Here is a 16792-nt window from a genome sequence, read left to right as displayed (position 1 = left end):
CCCTCCCCTTTCCCCATGTAATTTAGAGTGATCGTGAAGGACGCACACCATAGCAACTTCCCCTCCTCTACCCTTGTGAATGGAAGTGTAGAACGCCAGCCAAAGCGGCTACAACCACGTGTGTAAAAATTATTTGTGAAATTTTCTTTCAGGTTTAGAAAAGACTACTAAGAGATAATCATCTGTTTATGTATCATGTTATTTTCTTTGAATTTGTGTATGTAAAAATGTATTTAATGGATTTAAGATTTTCAAATTTTACATATTCTTATGTGTTTGTTTGTCGAAGGCAATATGTATGCCAAAGTGTTTCATTGATTTTGCTTGGATTTTGAAAGATAATGTTGCTTAAGAGGCAGTGAACATGCTCGCAATTTAAATAATTAATGTAGGTAATCAGTTTTCTTTTAATGTTTCTACATGTTTACATTTCAATTTTAATTTTTCATAGGAAGTTAAGCTGCATTTTTGCTTCCCTTTTTGTAATTAAATTTTTTTTATTCATTCATTAACATTCAAAAACAAAAAAATTAAGTAGAGGGTGATGTAGGGAAGCAGCCTACTCACGCTGTAATAAATTCACATCAGTCTTTCTATTGTGTGCCAGCCAGTCCGCTGTAACTAGCTCTGGCGTCATAAATGTTGCGCAATACTTAAAAAATCAAGCAAATAACCTAAAACATTTCTAGCATGTCAGGAGTAATACTAAATTAATGTGTGTTGAATATCAGTTCGATAACTTTAACCATTTTCGAAATTTGGACGTTTTTCTGTAAAAATCATTGGCGCAACAGAAAAGAGCTAGAGAATTAAAAATTTATATTTAGATTCCTTTTTCATAATTATTTAATAGAAACAGTACTCTGGATCTCACAAATTAAGATTTTAGTTGAAATTCAAGATTTTCTGTTTTTTGTCTTAAAACTTAAGGAAGCAAGATAGATTAAGTAGGCTAATAAATAAGGCTAGGATGTTTATATTTAAGTAGAATAGAGATCCGCTATAACCATAAAGATGTGAGAAGTTTCATTTGAATAACTATAAAACTATAGCGATAGCGTATCTCCAAAAGGCCAGTTCAGAGCTCGTCTACTGCGTGCAGTGTAATTAAATTAATTCTCTCGCTCAAAATATTTAACTTAGCCATGTCAAACTTTTATTATGATTACTTACCTGTGTGCTGAATGCACATTTAAATTGAGAGCTTCATCGGCCATCAGCAAGCCGTCCGCACCACGGCCTTATATATAAGAACGCTGCGCGAGGAAGAAGGCCCCAGTTCTCTCCAGACGTTGAATAACACACCATCTGTGTCGGGAGTCGCGTCACGTCGGTATTATTGCTATAAACGGCCTCGGATGCCGTAGTAAGTTACTCGACATACGCGTAACCATGAAATCATTTTCGAGTGAAGTGTTAATTCTGGGATGATTTTAACTATCTAGCTTCAGGTTGCGTATGTATTATTTTCACGTGCCGCCGCGGGACAGACATTCTACCATTATTTAGCGTGGCGTTTGATGAACCTAATCATCAAATTATGGCGAGCATTCATTTAAAAATTTAATTTGGACAGTTATAGTGGCATCAGCGCATTAGACTCTGAACTGCTCTGTTAGTTAGATTGTGTGGATTTTTTTTTTCATCTGTGACTTTCAGAATATAGAGAAAGTTTTTTTTTTTTTTCACGATCATTTTTGATTATAAATCCCAAACAATCTCCTAATTCCTCAGAGCTATAAGCTGTAACTATAAGTGTATTCTCAGATGAAGTGGGCACTAGGAATTATAATTACAGGCTTCACGTTTTGCTAATCACTTTCTGGTTGCCAATATTGTAGTTAGAGAGCCAGTGTTGAGAACGGCAAAAGACAGCATAAATAATAGGAACATTTTTAACAACGATAATTCCACCCGCCGCCGCACATATGGTTAATCGGCCGGGAAATGCAGTGTTTCTACATTCAAACATTTATATAACAGCGACATATTTTTCCACCAGCCGCCCCACAACCCCAAGTATTATTGTAATATTTTGGGTCCCACAAATCTGATATTAACTTCTCCCGGGCACTTGCAGACCAATACTTCTTTTTAAATTTCTTTTGAAAATCTTCCCAAGAGGAAAAGTTCTCAATATTTACTGTTCCCCATTCGGAGGCTTCTCCTAGAATGGAGCCCACAGCAAATTCAATCTTTTTAGAATCTTCCCAATTTTTCAGTAAAGCTTGGTTAAACCTTGTCGGATGTACATCTCCATCGGGATTAAATGTTATTCTCTCGGTAACTTTTCTTTCTATAATTTCTTCAACTTGTTCTTCCAAACTACTTACATTTACGATATCAGAGTACGCTATTTTCTCTTTAAAGCTTCTTTCTACATTATCCACTTGTGTACTTACACCTATAATCTGTGATTGAATGACAGGCATTAACTCTGAACATCCAATTCAGCATTTAAAGTTCCATTCTGAGCATCTAATTTAGCATTTAAAGTTGTACTCTGGTCATCTAATTTAGCATTTAAAGTTGTACTCTGTGCATCTAATTTGGCATTTAACTGCAGACTCAGAGCATTTAAGGCTTCATTTAACTGAGTTTTGAGTACATTTACCAACTCAGACCAGTCTGGCCCTTCTTTACAAATTGTCATAGTCATAACTGTTCCTGAAGTTTCCCTAACTTGCTGTTCGTTATCCATATTTTTACAAGCTTGTGAACATTTAAAAATTAACTTTTAAGTATAATAACTACACCAATAAAGTTCACTCAATAGTTTGTATCACTTCTTGCTAAATTACTAAAGTTTTGTTTTACACTCACCCGGCATAGACTTCTCGCAGCGTAGGTGAGCGGATGTGATGGGACATCAGCACCGGAGAACAGCAGCTGGTGCTGGCGACATCACATATAGGCTGGTTTCCAAGTCTGTGTCCCCTCGATGCGTGTGTGAGCTGTGTACTCCCTGCACCAGATCATCTTAGTCGTATCGTTCGAGGCATATCTCTTCTTAGTCTAATACGTCGAGATCTTCTCTCCAGTGATTAATGTTGTGATTTTCTTAAATCTTCTCCTTTTTTACATTCACAAATTATCTCCATCTGATACTTCGGGCTTAATTCAATTTCTTCGAATGATTCTTTTGTCTCATTACGCTCGGTTGCTATGGCAACATATGATATCTTCTTATCTCATTTTTGTCTCAAAATTCCTGTTTTCTTGTGTCCTTTCACACTGGTCGCCACATTCTAATGATTTGATGACTAAGAGTGTGTGAAGTGTATGTGCAAACTTCCCACGTCTCTTATACGAGTCGACTTACTTGGTGTACTCAGCCGAACTACTTCTCTGGATAGCTGGCTTCTGGAATCTCTATAAACTTCTTCTCCGAAGAAAAATGCCAGTTACAGGAACCTTAAAGACTCTCTCTACTTGCAAAATAATAAGGTACTCGAAGAATACTTTTCAACAACTATCGGTATATTTGAGCTTCGTAAAGAACAAAATTCAAACTTCGCACACAAACATTAGACTTCTTGTAAGTCACTCATATCGTCTCACATTAGAAACAGATTTAAGTACATTTAGCAAAGAGTTGGGTTAACAACCATAACCCTATTACAAACAAATGGTAAAATACATCTTGCATCCAGCAAGCCCAAGAGTTTTTTTCCCCCTAACTTTAGAATCTCAAATGGTCAGTGATACGATTAGCACAGAATACTCTAATAGTTCACAGTTCTTCCATATACTTTCACTAGAATTTCCATGGATCGCCCGACAAGTACTTGTCAGTGCCGTTTGTCCGTCATGTCTACCTTCTGCTCGAGACTGATTTCACACCTCCACACACAAAAATGTGATGGGCAGTAGGTAGGATTCTAGCATCCCACTCTCATACCTAAAATATCGTGTGTTCGAGATGGTAGAAGGCTGAGTGGTTCTAGAATTTACGCAGAAATTCTCGAAACACTACAGTAGTCCCTAGCTTTCAAACAAGTGAATTAAAAAAAAAAAAAAAAAAAAAAGAGAGTGAGGGCAATTAAAATTAACACAAACAGTTTTCTCCAAAGAGAGTTTGAAACCTGGGGTCTTTACCCTTTCCTCCAACTGCCTGGTCATTGTTTGTTGTGTGGTCTTATGTTCGAAGACTGTTTGACGTAGCTCTCCATGCTACTCTATCCTGTGTGAGGCTCTTCATCTCCGAGTAACTACTGCAACCTACATCATTCAGAATCTGCTTACTGTATTCATCTCCTGATCTCCCTCTATGACTATTAGCCCCCCCCCCCCCTCACACACACACACACACTTCTCTCCAATACTAAATTGGTGATCATTTGATGTCTCAGAACATGTCCTATCAAACGATCCCTTCTATTGGTCAAGCTGTGCCACAAATTTCTTGTCTCCTCAATTCTATTCGGTACTTCCTCTTTAGTTATGTGATCTACTGCTCTTATCTTCAGCATTCTTCTGTAGCACCACATTTCGAAAGCCTCTATTCTCTTCTTGTCTAAACTGTTTATTGTCCATTTTTCACTTGCTTACATGGCTACACTCCATACCAATACTTAACATTAACAAATTTCTCTTCTTCATAAACTCTTTTCTTGCCATTGCCGATCTATATTTTATATCCTCTCTACTCTAGGAATCATCGGTTATTTTGCAGCCCAAATAGCAAAACTCTTCTACTATTTTAAGTGCTTTGTTTCCTAATCTAATTCCCTCAACATCAACTGATTTCATTTGATTACATTCCATTAGTTTTGTTTTGCTTTTGTTGGTGCCCATCTTATATCCTTCTTTCAAGACATTGTCCATTCCGTTCAATTACTCTTCCAGGTCCTTTGCTGTCTCTGATGGAATTACACCGCCATCGGCAAACTTTAAAGTTCTTATGTCTTCTCCCTGGATTTTAATTCCTGTTCCAATTTTTTTTCTTTTGTTTCCTTTACTTCTTTCTCAATGTACAGATTGAATAACATCTGCAACAGGCTACAACCCTGTCTCACTCCCCTCAACCCTTATAACTGCCAACAGGTTTCTGTACAAGTTGTAAATAGCCTTTCACTCCCGGTATGTTATCCCTGCCACACTCAGAATTTCTAAGAGTATTCCACCCAACATTGCCAGAGACTTTCTCTAAGTCTAAAAATGCTATAAACTTAGGTGTGACTTTGCTTAACTCATCTTCTATGAGAAGTCGTAGCATCAGTATTACCTCATGTTACCTTCTATGAGAAGTCGTAGGGTCAGTATTGCTTTGCATGTTCCTAAATTTCTCCTGAATCCAAACTGACCTTCCCTGAGGTCGATTTCTACCAGCTTGTCCATTCTTCTGTAAATAATTCGTGTCAGTATTTTCTAGCCATGACTTATTAAACTATAGTTCAGTAATATTCATACCTGTCAGCACCTGCTTTCTTTGGAATTGAAATTATATTCTTCTTGAAGTCTGGGGGTATTTCATCTATCTCATACATCTTGCTCACCAGATGGAGAGTTTTATCAAGGCTGGTTCTTCCAAGGCTATCAGTAGTTCTAGCTGAATGTTGTTTACTCCAAGGGTCTTGTTTCGGCTTGGGTCTTTCAGTGCTCTGACAAATTCTTCGCCCCGTATGATACCTCACATTTCATTTCATCTTCGTCTTCATCTTCATACACATTCTCTTTCATTTCTATAATATTGCCCCTAAGTACATCTGTCTTGTATAGACCCTCTATATACTCCTTCCACCTTTCAGTTTTCCCTTGTTTATTTAGAACTGGTTCTCCATCTGAGCTCTTGATATTTATACAGCTGCTTCTCTTTTCTCCAGAGTTCTGTTCAATTTTCATACAGGAGGCATCTATCTTTTGCCTAGTGATATACACTTCTAGGTCCTCTAGCCATCCCTTCTTAGCCATTTTGCACTTTCTGCCAATCTCATTTTTCAGACATTTGTATTCACTTTTGCCTGCTTCATTTAGCACATTTTTGTATTTTCTCCTTTCATCAGTTAAATGCAACATCTCTTGTGTTACACAAGGATTTCTATCAGCCCTAATTTTTTTACCTACTTGATCCTCTACTGCCTTCACTATTTCATCTCTTAAAGCTACCCATTCTTCTTCCACTGTATTCCTTCCTCTGTTCTTGCCAATCATTCCCTAATGCTCCCTCTGAAACTCTCAACAAACTCTGATTCTTTCAGTTTAATTCCCTACCTTTTTTTCTGCAATCACTTTGGTTTTAATTTAATCTGGGCAGTTAAACCAAGATCTCTTCCCGTGTGAAGCACAACGTTCCACCAGCATGCCGCATGATTACTGCTGATGTATGCCCAGAGCTTACTGTTGCAGAGGACTAGCTGTACTCACCAGTTCCCAGCTCAGGAAACCGGAAACTGCCAAACCATACCCAGCCAAAAAAGACTGAGTTCCCCGAGGTGCCACTATTCGACAGTCCCCATGGGGCACATGTGGCTTATCTAATGTTAAGAGTGCAGTGAACATAGCCCCAAAAATGTGTCTAGCCAATATACTAAACCAACAGGAATTTCCGTCATGAGAATAACTATCAATGAAAGAACACAGTCCTGAAAAATATTCCTTGTAGCAAAACACAGCTATATTATCATCCTTGGATTGGACATCTTGTGAATATCACAAGTAATGGAATACTGGAGCTCCAGTTTGACAAACTTACTCCAAAAAGTTCATGCAACGAAGATTGTACTAGAATACTGTCTACCACTGGAGATGCTATTATCCCACAAACAACAAGATGAGTTCTGAGGAACTCTAGTACATTGCAAAAAAGTTCTCCCCCTCACAAAATAAGTCGATGTGTCAGTAACTATTAGAAGTCAACAAGGAGAGCCCTGGGTCACCAACTGACATGAACAGCAGAATTCATCCCTAAGAGTAATGCATAGGGACAGCTGAACCAGTCCAGTCTGATCAACTTCATGCCATCAATGATTCAGAAGAAAGGGAGAAATAATGTGAAATTACAGAGTCCTTAGCCCTCTCGTGTGGACCTTGCAAGGAACAAAGATAGCACATGGTGAGCCTGTGATGATTACTGGTGGCTGATCATAATCCCTAAAAAAGATGTCTTACTGTGTGGGGATTCACAGGAGTCTGTTTTCCGTTGTTGCTGAGTGCTTCACGAATAAAGCTACATTTGGGTTAATTTGGACTGGTCTCATGTACTACTTAGTTACATAATTGGCAATGAGTTTAGAATGGTTTCTGCATGTGCCATCTTTACATATGGTTTCATTAGGTTTATTCATTATGGATGCCGTGCTACCAATCCTGACTGAACAGCTTACTTTGGCTGTGACCACATTGCAGTTTCCATTAACAGACAGGGTACCGTTCCACTGACCCATTCACATACGTTCCCTTCATATCATGAGTCTGCCGAGGATTGGAATGCTTATGAAAAAAGATTCAGACAGCACTTTTCGGCTTTTGGTGCCACAAACTAGAATTGTGCCAAGCCTTCTTCCTCTTATGCAGTCCACTTAAGGTGTATCACTTACTTGTCAACTTGCTCCTTTACAAGAAACAGCAGCGTCTATTTTGATCACATGTGCAGTTTATTGTTCAACTACTATCACAAGCAAACGCATGTCACAGCGACGTGAGTTGAATTCTACCGATGCCGGAATAAACTAAACCAGTCGTACAGCTCCTGGGCAGCTGAACTTCATGATCTTAGCCGTAAGTGTCAATTTGTTACTGATGTCCATAATGATTCTTATGCAGACTCTTATGGTGTGTGACAAGTTATCTGTTTAGCTCCGGACAAGGAAGTACACCAGGAGGCATTATTCTGTGAAAACCACATGTTGGATGAAGTTTTGCAAATAGCACACTCTTTTGAAGTTTGTAGGGTGGCAGGTAGCCAAGTTGAAGCATGGGGTGATGTGGCAGTAGTGTCGCATGATGTGCCCACGAGGTTGAGAGATAGCTTACATGAGGTAGTGACAGTGGTAGGGGTAAACATGCAGGCCCAACACCAAGCTGACTAAGGCCAGGCCAAGCAGTCGCAACCACAACTGCCACAGCACCAGCGTCGGTATTCTCTGTTACCATCTTGTCCTTTCTGTTTTGTCCAGGACGAACTTTTGGCACACCCTAAGTGCTGGAAGAAAGGCCACATTGCCTCCGTGTGAAGTTCACTGACGGTTGCTCAGGATATGGACATGGATGTAAACTGTGCGACTCCAATGCTTGTGACTTGTTTACTGAATTAAGTGTTTTTTGTCAAGTGCTTGGCTACAGGTCAACACGGGTGCTGCAATGACGTTATTCAATTCTTAAATCTATCTGAGTTTAGGCTCTCTGCCAGTGATACCAGTCATGTGGAAGCTGGTCATTTATAAAAAACAGAATATTGCACATTTGGGACAATTTATGGCATCTGCCTCTCACAAGTCAATGGTTTGCTCTATTACATTTTTGGCAGTTGCTGATGCCAGTGTTGAGAACTTATTTGGGATGGATGCATTTCAGGCATTTGGATTTTCTATCATCGATGCAGTTCACCTTGTATCCGGTTAGGTACTGTATTCTCAGTTGGAAACACAGTGTGAGGAGTTTTCAGATTTGTTTTTGGAAGATGTAGGGTGTGCTACGTACTTTCCTGCTCATATTTCTTTAAAATCCACAGCTTGACCTCGTTTTTGTCATGTGCATACTATCATGTCACCCTGAAAGATCAAGTGAAAGGAGAATTGGACAGACTTCAATCTCTAGAGGTGTGCAACCTGTTATGGCTAGTGAATGGTCGTCTCCACTAGTTGTAGTTTAGAAACAGTCAGGGAAACTTCGCCTCTGTGGCGACTTCAGTACTAGTGTCAAAAGTGCAGTCGAACATGGATACATATCCTCTCCCACACCAGGAGGAACTCTTGGTGAAATTATCAGATGGCCAGCACTTTTCTAAAATTGATTTGTCTGAAGCATATCTGCAGGTTCCTGTGGATGAAAGTCTGTGCGAGTTCTGGTTTTGAATACTCCTTTTGGTCTTATCAATATTTGCGCAGTGTTTTTAACCTTCTATTGTTTATTTGGGGTTTAAAGTCTCGCAGGATGGGATGCACCCTCTGCCAGACCACATCTTTGCTTTTACGTCTATGCCTTGCCCCTTGTCCACAAAGGAGCTTGAGGCCTCCCTGGGGAAGACAGCCTCTTACCATAAATTTCTGTCAGGGGTGGCCACCTCGGCCCACCCATCACATGCCTTGTTATGCAAGAATGTGCCTTTTTGCTGGAGCCAGGATTCGGAATGTGCTTTTCAAATGGAAATCCAGACTACTCTCAGCTCCTTGTTTAGCTACATTCCTTCTGGACCAGCATATAGTTTTGACAACTGACACCTCACACTACAGCCCCATCATTGTCCTCATGCACCAGTATGCTGATGGCTTTGAATGACCTGTTGGTTTTGCCTCTAAATCTCTTTTTTTGCTCCAAGTTTCACCTTATTACTGCCCATTCCTTGTTTAACCCTGACACTTCCTTGCCTGACAAGGCAGCATATTGCCTCCAAAGCTGGATGCTGTTCTTGTCTCTCTACAATTATGAAATCAATTTTTGACCCACGTCTTGTCCCATCTTCCTGTGGGTCCTGATCTCAACTTTGATCATGAAGAATTGCTTTGCTTCCATCTTGACAGTGAAACACAGGCTGCGGGTAAGGGTTTCCCAATTATAAGATTGCACGCAGCAGCTGCTGTTGCTGCACACCTGGGTCTCCACCTTGTGCGCAACAGGGTTGGGCACATAAACTGCCAGGTTGGCTTCAGACCCTCTGCGTAACTATTTTTCCTTATGGTATCACCTCTCTGTTTTTGATAGTGTTTTGCTGCTGTCCACAGAAGGGCTCTCTACCGGAGTAGTCATTCCCACTGCATTATGGTGCGAGGTTCTGCGCCTTCTCCACCAGGGCCATTGGGGAATTTTGTGCACTAAACAGTTAGATAGGAGGGATGGTTTTTGGGTGGGGATTGATGGTAAAATTGTTCATTTTGTCACAGCTTGTGAGCAATGTGCCCAACAAGTGGCTTCTAGGGCATCTCTGTCACCCTGACCCACTCCACACCAGCGACGGGGACACCGTCATGTAGTCTTTGAGATCCCTTCTCGAATTCCTATTGGCTCTTGATTGTAGATGCATTTTCCCAGTTCCCTTACATTCCCTTGTGTGCATCAACATTGGCTGAGGTCACAAGTTCATATGCTCTTGAGGGTTTTTTCTGTTGTGAGGTTGCCTTGTACTTTAATTTCCGATAATGGGCCCCAGTTTGTTTCAGACATCTTTCAATTGTTTTGTTTCCGTCACAGCATCCAGCATGTTATGGCTCTGCCATTTGATCCTCAATCAAATGGCAGTCCCAAATCAAAACTTTTGTTGTGGATTATTTGCTGGATGACACCCTTCTGTTTTCTGAGCACCTATTGCTTCACGTCTATGGGGTAGTGGAGCCCAGCTGAGTTGCTCCACAGCTGGCAGCCATGCATGCTCCTCCACCTTCTGCAGCCTGTGCTGCAACTGGTGCAGTTGGGTTCATCTGACCGATTTGTGCTGAGACTACTGGTATGGGCAAGAGGGTTTCGTCACCGGCCCAATTGGACACCGGCTACTGTTGTCTGCTGCCGTGGATGCTGTCTGTGTGATGTCTGTGTAGCCAAAGGGCTGGTGTCAAGCACCATGATCAGCTCCTCCCTCACTCACTGCTGAAAGCTGCTAGTTCATGGGTGCTGCCCCCATCTTCATAGCCTGCCCCGCCACCCTCTGCTTTGAGGCCATCATCGCCTGCTGTGAAGATGCCTCCATCCCATTGTCTGCCTCCTCCACATATGGCATCCAGGGGTTCCAGCTTACCGGCACCAGGTGTCACCCTGTCTCCAACCTTGGATACATTGTTAAAGCCTGCTGTTACAGTCAGGCCACCTCCCCCCGACCCCTCTCCATCATCACACCAGCCTTCATCACCGGTGGGTCCAGCCCTGCTGCCCTCCCACTGGAACCTGCCTACTGATGATGTTGAGATGGTAATGGCAACCTCCTCTCTCGTGCTGTCATTGGACACCACATGGGCCCACCTCCCTCGGGCAAGCTTACAACTAGTGCGTGTGCGACAAGTGTGGCATCACTGTGTATGTGTGTTTGAATCACCGCCGACTGTGTCAGAGCAGGCCGGCCACTGGAGACTGCCTGTGGGAGGCATGCATGTAGAGAGGTATCCACACTGTGCCATCTACCAGTAACTCATGCATATAAATGTGTGGAACAGACCTAACAATCCTCTTGTGTGTCTTTCCAGTGTGCCATTCACAACCATGTGCTGCGCCTTGTTATGTGGCGATCCAAGGGAATCTGTTTACCATTGCAGTTGAGGGCTTCATGAACAAAGCCATATTGGGTACTTTGGAGTGGTCTCATGTGCTACACAGTTATTACAGTAGTAAAATACAATCAGGGTAAAGACTTTGCTAATGTTTACATTTTAGCAAAATCGTTGTGTGAAAATAAACGAAAAGTCAGAGAAGCAGTCAAGATTTCTAAATATCTGAATAAATTTAATTGTGACTAAAGCTTTAGGTTGCTGGCAATATGATTGCCTGTCCTCAGTGCAACAAGGACATTGACAGAATATGCACACACAGGTATGAATAAGATGCTGTTCCTGCTCAACTTTGGAGCCACTAGTACATCAGTGAAAACATCCATGGCAAGGTCACTGACCCGCCAATTATCGAGATTTACAGATACAACTGTGGAAAATACTCTTCTTAAATTTGTAATAGCTTGACAGTGCACCACAGTATGCAGCCACTTCCAAGAAGCAAGCCTCAGCAAGAAGGTCAAAATATCAGCTGGGAAGATTCTAGCAATGCTCAAGCAGTTTTAACATTACCTGCATCCCACCTGTAGATGCATTGCCTCACAGAACGTTTTAATATCACACCAGAAGAATACTGTCAATAAGAGGTGAGATCAAAAAGAAATGGGAATTTTTTATTTTTGCAGGCTTTATACATCCAATTTTCAATTTCTTTTTATTTTATTATATTTTTTTGGTACATGTGTTACTGATGTATGTCTGTATTTTCACCTGTTTTGAATATTTAATTTATTGCTGATGGACAAAAAGATTACATGTTTTTTCTAGCACTCGACCAATTTTTACTTTCGAAAAAGATAGATCAAAGAATTTGCACTAAATTTTTCTTGAAAAATGGAACAAAATGCAGCACCACATCCAAAATCTTGACTTTGGCCTATGGCAAATCTACTATGAGTAAGACAATTTACAAATGGTATCAATGTTTGATAGAATGCTGAGAAGATGTTGAAGATGACGACCATCCTGGACACCTTAGCACATCAATTACTGATGACAATGTGGAAGAAGCAAAGAAACTGGTAGTGAAAAATTGCCGATCAGAGAGGTTGCTGATAATGTGGGCATATCCTATGGCTCACACCATGCTATTTTTTTGTTTTTTGTTTTTTTCAGATGTTTTGGGCATGAAACATGCAGCAAAGTCTGTTCCAAAATTGTTGAATTTTGGCAAAACGACATTGTGTGGACATTGGTCAGGAATGTCATTTTCAAACCATTACAGGAATCTTGAATGTTTGACTATAACATAATTTCAATGGCACATTCAAAGGACTAGTTCATAGGTAAGGTCAACATAACAAAGCATTCAAAACTAGTCACCATTAAAAAGTATACGCAACTGCGAAGGAAACCTTAATAAATAATGAAGCTATTTTTGCCATGATTTTCTTTTACTAAACATGTCAGTCAAACCTTATAAACAGTTTATTAGACAATCTGAGTAGCATTTAATTTGGTGATGATGATGTTACCTGCATGATAGTATAACCTACCTGTAACTGTACCTATATTCACCACAACTTAAGTCATTTATCAACAGTATGTTACTATTCTGAATACTCTGTGTTATTTTGGATATCTCCAAAACTTAAGCTTCATTCATATTAAGCACTGTGTGTTGCAGAATTTGTTTTAAATGAATATCTGTGTAGTGTTTACTTCCTTGTGTTCTGTCTGCCAACTGGTACACATTGTTGATTTCTTTATTAGTCTGTCTGAAGATAAGTGCTATTTCTTGCCAAGTTCTCAGTATTCACACCAAATCAGGGGAGTATCTTGAGCCAGGAACTATTTCAAAGCAGAGCTGAGGATCCATTTCAAAGCACAACTTGTTCTATTTTATCACCAATGTCAATTGTGTGACTAATGTGACTTAAGAGTATTGTTCCAGTGTAACAAAACATTTATTTGCACTAGGGTTTAATGTCCCATCAGTGATGAGGTAATAAGGGCCGGACCAGAAACTTGGATTGGGACAGGAAACTAGTCACGTCTTTTCAGGGGAACCATCCCAGCATTTGCCTGAAGCAATTTAGGGAAATTACAGAAAACATCATATCTGTAGTGGTGGAGAGGGATCTGAACTGCTCTGCTTCTGAATATGAGTCCAACATTCTAAATACTGTGTCACTTCACTTGATTTCTGTTGCAGTGTTGGGAGTTTCACTTGAGAAGTTGAAGACATGTAAAAACCGCACAAAATGCTGTCCCTATACTTCTCTTAAATAAGATCATGACACTACACATGAAAATACTTTTGTCATAATCTAAAAGAAAATACTAAGAATCTATGCAGATTTCTTCTTTACATCTATACCTCCCAATCCGACACCTTTTGTTCATCGCACCAGTAACAAAACAGGATTTAAATTACACCCTCATTTGACAATTCCACTAAATAAAAGTGAACTTAGATGCACCAGTGTAACAGCATACACTCAAATGAAATTAAAGCTTATAAAACGAATACAAATAACATTTTTTAACAAATGTAATTATATATATATTTTTTAAATCAGTACTAAAAACATATGTAGTTGTAACATATAAAATGAGTAGGCATACATTTTGAACCATTCATCATCTCTTGTGTTTAGTCACAAAAGCAGAAGTATATAAAAATAAATTACCTTTCACCCAATGGTGTTTTATTGGTCCCTTTTCTTTCAGAGAAATGGCTTTGCATTTAAGTTTTCTGTTAGTTTGATTCACGCATTCAACATTAGCACAAACTCCACATGAGTCACAAACAGCAGTGCGATTGGTCAACAAGAGAGATTCACAAATGCTGCAGTAACCAGACTATAAGAGAAACAAAAATATACTGACAGTGATAATCAACGACACTGTTCAATTACTTACGAACGATGATGACTCATACCTTAGTAAGTGGGTGATTAAAAGACCAATAGTGCTTTTTAGAAGCATCATGAATTTGTACATGAGTATCACGATTTAAGTACTTGAAATAAGCAACAGTCACCAAAAACATCAGCAAAGCCAATATAAATGGCCAGATGACAGACGTGAGCTCTGCATTCCACAGCATTAAGATCTGCCACATGTTTCTGCAGCCACCTGCAATAAGGGATAGATATTTTATACTTGCTGTGGTAAATTTTTAGATTCATACATAGTTTAGGAGAAACCACACATGCTATTTATTCATTTGCTCATCAGTGGATAAGAAAACTATTATATTCATATTTATTATGCCAAGACTGCATGAGTCATTCAACCATTTACTTTTCATTAGGCATAAGAAAACTATTCAATTTTAACCGTACCTGATTACGAAAAATATTCAATTCATACAAATTTCTGAGTTACATAACATAAGTCACTTACAGTGCTATAAGAACATTGTTCAACTTTTGTTTTAATTGATTCAAGAATTGTCACACTGAAAAGGTTTTTGATAAACTTACATCTTCTTCTATGAGGTTTCATTTTATACGAAAGGAAATGAAAATACGAAAATACGAAAATAATGGAGAGTCAAATGTTACAATAGATGAGGTACAGAAAGAATGCCAAACTAGTAGAAAATGTCAGAAATTTGTGGAAAAAAGAGTGCAGCTAACAAGCCTATGCACAACAAAAATTTTGATTTCAGTGTAAAAACTAAAGCATTTGAATAAGTGACAATAAAACTACCACTGAAGAAGGGCGTGAAGGAGGATACAGTGAGATATAGAACTAAAATGGGATTTTGGTCCACTAAGAACAGTCAACCAAATGATATAAAAATGTTATCACTTTGTAAAGTACAAAATGTTGTGTTGTGACATACAAAATGTGATGTGTTTATGAAGCTGTTGAGGATATAGCTTAAAACACTGCAAAACTCAGGAAAGAAGCTGACTTCATAAAGTAAATGAATTGCATATTCCTGAATCATTCAACTATACTATAGGCACAAAAAAGAACATAAGTGACAAATTGAGTGAGTAAAATCCAGAAAAATTAAAGCTTATATTCATCACCATGTATAGTCATTTCTGAATTTTACGATAAGAGATTTCAATTGTCACACAGCTATAAAGCTAAATGTGCAAATGAAAGGTGTGACTGAATGGTGTGATCTCTACAGCACCCAAGCCACCAAAAAAAGCTGGTCATCATTTACTTTGTCATGCGGAAATTAACAGAGATCACAGTATCTGACTAAGTAGCTCACTCCAGCTTTTATAGCACAGTTGACTTCACATAACAAAACACACTTGTCATTTTCTCTGTCTACCATTGTTTTTAATTGCTTCAAATCTCATGGAGGCATATTTCATTTTTGCAACTAAGTGGAAGGCAGCTTGTTTGTTGCCATACACATTTTGCTTTTTTTATTTAGGAAGCATCTTCAGGGGCCTACAATACATACTTATTTTTAAATATATGATAAATGCATTTTGAACTAATTACAAGTATGTTACTATGTCAAAATAAATAGGGCAGAATGTTCCAAATTTTTGGATGTACATACTAATGAAAACTTAAACTGAAAGTAAATTACTGAACTTTGCAACCAACTAAGTTCAGCTACTTTGGCTCTTTGTATAATTGCTAATCTTGGAAACAAATGAATCAGTCTCTTGATGTATTTTGCATACTGCCACTCAATAACATCTTATGAAATAGTTTTCTGGGGTAACTCACCATTTATAAAGGAAGTACTGATTGTACAAAAGCAAGCAATAAGAATAATATGTGGTGTCCACTCATTGATGTCACTTCAAGGAGCTAGGCATTTTAACTGCACTGTCATAATACACTATATTTGATTATGAAATTTGTCACAAAGAATCCATCACAATTTAAGAAGAACAGTGAGATCCATGCCCACAACACTAGAGGGAAAAATGTGACCTGTATTATCTGTCATCAAAGATATCAGTGGCTTGGAAAGGAGTTCAATATACAGCAACAAAGATCTTTGTTTATTTTCCCAACAACATAAAATTTCTGGCAGGTAGCAAAGCAAATTTTACATCAAACCTAAAATCATTTCTACATTATTTCGATAAAACAATCATTCATCTACTTCTATAGTCCAAAAACCACTATGAAGTGCCCACTGTACTAATTATTAGGGTTCTTTTCCTTTTCCAATCAGGTATGGAGTGCGTGAAGAATGAGTTGGGTGTTGCAGTATATTCCTAGTCATCATTTAAAGCCAGTTTTTTGTAAGTATACTTCCTCGGGATAGTTTACGTTTATTGTCAAGAGTCTGCCAGTTCAGTTTCTTCAGCATCTCTGTGATATTCTTCCACAGATCAAACAAACCTGTGACCATTCATGCTGCCCTTCTCTGCATATGTTCAGTTTTCTTTGTTGATCCTACTGGGTATGGGTCAAAACCACTTGAGGAATATTCTAGGACA

At 39.1% G+C, this 16792-nt stretch overlaps 1 protein-coding gene across 6 annotated transcripts in view; it reads right to left on the bottom strand.

The window, feature by feature from the left end:
- LOC126236284 (diacylglycerol kinase epsilon) overlaps positions 1-16792 on the bottom strand; it is a 200266-nt gene that overhangs the window by 155049 nt on the left and 28425 nt on the right. For all 6 annotated transcript variants that reach the window (XM_049945468.1, XM_049945465.1, XM_049945469.1 and 3 more), the window contains exons 4-5: positions 14296-14492; positions 14045-14216 (exon numbers count right to left, since the gene is read on the bottom strand). In XM_049945468.1, coding sequence (XP_049801425.1) covers positions 14045-14216; positions 14296-14478 — 355 coding nt within the window. In that variant the 5' untranslated portion in view covers positions 14479-14492. The remainder of the gene's footprint in view (positions 1-14044; positions 14217-14295; positions 14493-16792) is intronic.

The sequence above is a fragment of the Schistocerca nitens genome, chromosome 2 (genome assembly GCF_023898315.1).
Source record: "Schistocerca nitens isolate TAMUIC-IGC-003100 chromosome 2, iqSchNite1.1, whole genome shotgun sequence".
In the NCBI taxonomy this organism is placed as follows: Eukaryota; Metazoa; Arthropoda; class Insecta; order Orthoptera; family Acrididae; genus Schistocerca; species Schistocerca nitens.
The sequence above is the reverse complement of the archived record's forward strand: the minus strand, read 5'-3'. Positions and strand labels throughout refer to the sequence as shown.